Source organism: Juglans microcarpa x Juglans regia, chromosome 4S, assembly GCF_004785595.1.
Source record: "Juglans microcarpa x Juglans regia isolate MS1-56 chromosome 4S, Jm3101_v1.0, whole genome shotgun sequence".
In the NCBI taxonomy this organism is placed as follows: Eukaryota; Viridiplantae; Streptophyta; class Magnoliopsida; order Fagales; family Juglandaceae; genus Juglans; species Juglans microcarpa x Juglans regia.
Genome location: NC_054601.1, coordinates 5486295 through 5491717, shown reverse-complemented (window position 1 = coordinate 5491717; position 5423 = coordinate 5486295). Strand labels below are relative to the sequence as shown.

The 5423-nt window shown below is 34.9% G+C and overlaps 1 protein-coding gene across 1 annotated transcript; it reads left to right on the top strand.

The window, feature by feature from the left end:
• Window positions 1-3270: 3270 nt before the first annotated feature.
• Window positions 3271-5202, top strand: LOC121262927 (serine/threonine-protein kinase-like protein At1g28390). Its single transcript, XM_041165628.1, has one exon. The coding sequence runs from the start codon at window positions 3615-3617 to the stop codon at window positions 5064-5066; it is 1452 nt and encodes a 483-aa protein (XP_041021562.1). The 5' UTR covers window positions 3271-3614; the 3' UTR covers window positions 5067-5202.
• The last annotated feature ends 221 nt before the right edge of the window (window positions 5203-5423 follow it).

Genomic DNA, 5423 nt, shown 5'->3' with positions numbered 1-5423 from the left:
TATATTAGTTAGATTACTGCTTTTAATTAAATTTCATTTTGTATGTTTCTTCTTGTTCTATGGATCCTTTGTAAATTTGGAAGGGAAAAAAAAAAAGAAAAAAAGAAAAAAAGAAGAAGCACCGAATGCTGTATCATGCACGGCTAGCTGCATCCAATCCTGAATAAAGAGCAATCATCAAACAAATTCTAAGTTCTCTAGAAGCATGCAATGGTTATAATTAAGAGCAATGATATCCACACAATATATTTAATAATATATTTTACAATACATATTTTAAAGTGATGATATTTTTGTAAAGTGATATTACTTTTATAAACTATTTTACTAAACTTCCAATCATTTTAAAACATGGTTGTATAATGTGTTGTGAAAAGTGATGTGTGTTTATCACTTTTTTATAATTAATAGGTCTTTTTCTGCAAATTAATCGGTGAAAATTGCATGCATCGGCCTTCTTTGCCAGTAAAGTTTTCTGCTTTTGGGGTCTGGAAATCCCATCCAGTCAGACATTAATATTAAATGACTTCTATTAAATACAGTCATTTTTGCGTATTTTATTGATATGATTAGTTAAAATAATTATTTTATATTAAAAAAATAATGCAATGAATCGCATTAGTAAAATGGGCAAAGAGTACGCAAAAGTAATTACACATAAAATTTTTGATATTTTAAATTGAAGAACAAGATGGAGATGTCAAAAGTTAAAAACAAGGAAACTAACGTTAGAGTTTCAAACTTAAACAGCTAGAACTGATAGGGACAAAACCAACAAAGGAGGGATTCTCATTGAGCCACATAAACTTGAATTACAGGTCATATTTTTCAGTGTTGTCGAATTCAAAGAAGAAAGAACGTCATATATAAATATATATATATATATATATATAATATGTATATAAGAAATATTTGTGCACAAAGAAATCACATAAAAATAATTCATACATATTGATGACATTTGATGTGATACGTTAAATTATAAAATTATTTTTATTATAAAGTATATCTAACAGATCATATAAAAATATGTCAATTTATAAATTTATTTTTATAAGATCATTTTATGACGGTAGCACTTATATTATATATATATATATATATATCATCTCAGTTTATCTTTAAGATTATGATTTTTTTCTGGTTCCCAAAATAGATAAAGGAGGGAGACCAACCAACCTATCTTCAAATTAATAAAAGAATAATAAAAAAACTGAATTAAAAAGCATTGACTGTCCATCTCTCACAGAAGCATGCAGGTATTAAACCTTAAATGGACAGGCAACCAAATTGGGCACATTTTGAAACCATATGGATCCCATGCCCATTGTAGTGCATGGCTGTGTGCTAACTTTTTCAATGTCTTCTGAAAGAGTTTTTAAGTTAGAGATATATTATTAAATTCATAAAAAAAAATTATAAATATAAATTCATAAATTAATATAATTTCATATGATATATTAGATCTACTTTACAATAAAAATAATTTTACAATCTGACATACCACATCAAATTATATAAATTTTAAGTATAGGTCCAGTATATATATCCACTCTTTTATATTAAATTATTGAATTAAAGTACATGCATGCCAGCTCCCAGCAGATCATATGGCTGTATATATGTAAATTTTAATTTTTTTAACCTGCAGCTGCATGTAACGTCCTATATATAAGCAATCATTAATCTACAATCAACGTACATCCCATTTTTCAAATTTATCTGAAGAATAACGCCACTATTTTTTTAATCACTTAATCTCTAGAAGAAGAGAGAAACTAGATCCGACAAAGTCATTATTGAATGTATACAAATATCTGAACGGAAGCAACCCTAATTTTGCAGAAACGAATCATTCAATTTTTAGCAAGCAATCGGCTGAATGGTTTTATTTTTATTTTTATGATAAATGATTGGTACAAATTTTAAATAAATAAATCTTGCACGTATATTTATAAAAAAAAATAGACCTCACATTTAAAAGTGAAAAATAAAAAACCAATTCTTTTTTTAGTGAAGTCCGCTTGTTTGCAAAAGGCCTACGCATAATTTATTTATTTGAGATTTGTAACTAGTATTATTTAGGGGATGTTTAGAAAAAATTTTCATCTCATTCTATCTCATCTTATCTCATTTCTAAGCATCATTCAAATATAAATATTTTCAAACTAATTATTACAAATTTACCAAACTTTCAAATCAAAAATAAAAATAATTCAATTTTTCAAATCTTAAAATAAAAATTATATTACAAAATTATATTATAACAATATTTTAATTTTATTATATTTTTTATTTAATTTTTTTCTCTTATTTTCTAAAATTTAATAATATTTAACTTAACTTATTTATTATTTACAGACCATTTTATTATTATTTATAAAATTTTTATCTTATTTTCCAAAAATCCCTTATTTTTTTGTTTGTTTATTTATTGTAGCTTGTCCTAATACTTTTCGCCCCACATGAATGCAAATCTACTGTCACGTTACTAGGTTGGTTGAAAACGGAAGTCAAATCAACCTAACTTCTTGGGAGCATTTGCTGGATCACGTTGTCTGGGTTCGAGTTAGTCACAGAGAGAGAGAGAGAGAGAGAGAGAGAGATTAGTCCAAGTTACCGTTATTGAGATGTGATCCAAATAGCTTCCGAGTCAAAAATTTAGAAAGCTGCACTCTTTACTTAATTTGGATTGAATTGATATTAATTCATTCTAATTTTAAATTAAATTTAATATTTAAATACTCAATTATTAAATTATTAAATCTATTTTAATTCAAAATTTTTTTTACACATAAAATCTATAATATTTTTTAACTTAACATCATTTTACACGCGAGATCAATATCTTTTTTTTGACTTCTCATAAATATATATAAATTTATCGTAACATAATAACATTTAAATGTATATAAACTCATCTTAAGTGAGTTTTACAATACTCACTCTATTATCTCAATTTATTACTATTCATAAAAAATTTAACCCATGTCAAATCAACTCAACAACAAATTAATCCATTAATCATTGTCTCCATTTTATTTTCTTTATCTTTAGATAATAAAGATAAAGCAATACTTCTCTTTAGACCAACCCAAGCCCGAAAAAAGAGAAAAAGGCCTTTGGGAAATTCCTGCACGAAGTTAAAATATTGGCAAACGCACTGCTATTTCACGTTAAATGAGATTTCACACTTATCATTTACACGCACATCATATATCATATCTACTTTTATTAATTATTCATACGAAATATATTTGAAAAGAAAAAAAAATTATATATAGCATATGATATGAAGATGATTAACAGAAATTTTCATAATAATAACAGTGGTTCGAGCGTTGGTTGTTTGATTTTCACGTCTCGTTGAAGCCGTAAATATGAACTACGACTGGCTTTTTAGAGACCGCCACACGACACTTCTCCACCCACCTTTTATGTTTGCAGTAATGGCTTTTGCCGCTCTCGTTTTCCATCGCCTTCTTCTTGATTATCTCCCCCACTACCACTTCTGTTTCAACCTCTCGTTCATCATCAGTTTGCCTGTCAAAGCCTCCCCCTTTGTCTCTGGGTCTGGAGTTGGAGACCCCACAGCTAATTATTAGTTAAGAATCATGGGCTACTTCTCGTGCAATGCAGAATCCGCCATCGCCACCTGCGACCCCCATTACTGGGATCTCAAGAAGAAAGGAAGAAGAACCCGACCTCGCACACCCAATCGAGCCCTGAAAGTCAGAGAATTTTCGTATGTCGAGCTCGTCGCTGCCACCAATAGTTTTTCAGCGGAGAGCTTCTTGGGAAAAGGCAGCCATGGCAGTGTCTACAAAGCCGTGCTCGAGGATGGAAAGCTCGTCGCCGCCGTTAAGAAAACAAAGCTTTTTAGCCCATCAACAGCAAGCTTCCAACGCCATCAGTACCACAACAATAACTGCACCAACTGTAGCAACAGTACCAGCCCCGCCGAGAATGAGATTGAGATACTCTCCAGGGTACAACACCCTCGGCTCGTCAACCTCTTGGGAGTCTGTTCGGACTCCAAGAACGATAAACTGCTTGTCGTCGAGTACATGCCTAACGGCTCCCTCTACGATCTCTTGCACTCGAGCTCCAGATCAGCCCCGGGTTGGAGCCGGAGGATCCGGTTCGCCGTCCAAATAGCGAAAGCGGTCCAAGCACTTCACTCGTCCAACCCGCCGGTGATTCACAGGGACATAAAGTCCTCCAACGTCTTAATCGACGAAAACTGGAACGCCAGGCTGGGGGATTTCGGATTGGCCCTGAGGGGACATGTGGAAGACGTACGGATAAAGTGCACGCCTCCGGCGGGGACGTTGGGGTACCTAGACCCGGGATATCTTGCTCCTGGGGATCTGAGCACCAAGAGCGACGTGTTCAGCTTTGGGATCTTGCTGTTGGAGATCATTAGCGGCAGGCAAGCCATAGATGTCAATTACAGTCCCCCCTCGGTGGTCGACTGGGCCGTGCCGTTGATTAAGCACCGCGAGTTCACTGGGATCTGCGACGACCGCGTCTGTTCTCCGACCGATCCCGGTGTGATCAGGCATCTGGCAGTGCTCGCGGCCAGGTGCGTCCAATCCAACTCGAAGAAACGACCGGAGATGGCGGAGGTGGTGGAGTGCTTAAAAAACTCAGCCGAAATGGTCCACGCGCCGCCGATCTGGAACAACTTGAGGCGGCGAGTGAGGTGCATTGAAAATCCGCGGCCCTTGATGAAGTTTGAACTGCAATACATGAGTACTGAAGAGGTTTCGAAGGTCACGAAACTCGGAAGTCGACGAAACAGGAAAGTATCTGGCGCCGTTCCTCCGGCTCCTGGTGATCATCGTATGGTTAGGTCGAAATCGGTGGGTTATGTCAGCGAAACAAAAATGGGGTCCGGTTCAAATGTGTGCGGCAATCGGTCTCTGTCGGCGAGAAGGAAGCCGGTAGCCGGGGTGGTGTTGAAAATGCCAGTGGTGAAGCTGAGTAAGTCAAGGTCCATGGGCGTGTTGCAAAGTCCACGCCTTGTACATTACAACAAGAGTAGAGTTTTTGTTTTTGAATAATATGGAGGGAAGAATTATCGCTCTTCCACAGAACTCGATGCATCCAAGTGGGTGTTTGGTTTGAAGAAGATGCCCGACAAACCATTGGTTTCCGTTTAATTCCAAAACTTGGACCCATTTACTGGAAGATTGTTCAGATCAATTTGCCAGCGCATTAAGATCCACTAAATTATTTTCTTATCCCAAATTTAAAATTGGATACTGATTGATAAAGAAAGTAGACTCTAATATCACCTCTTTTTTTTTTTTTTTTTTTTAATCGCTCTTCAAATTGCTCTAAAATGTAGATTGAAAATCGATGGGATTGGCACAGTTTCTGTGCCAAACTGACTCCACAAAGCTTATACCACAAGTCTC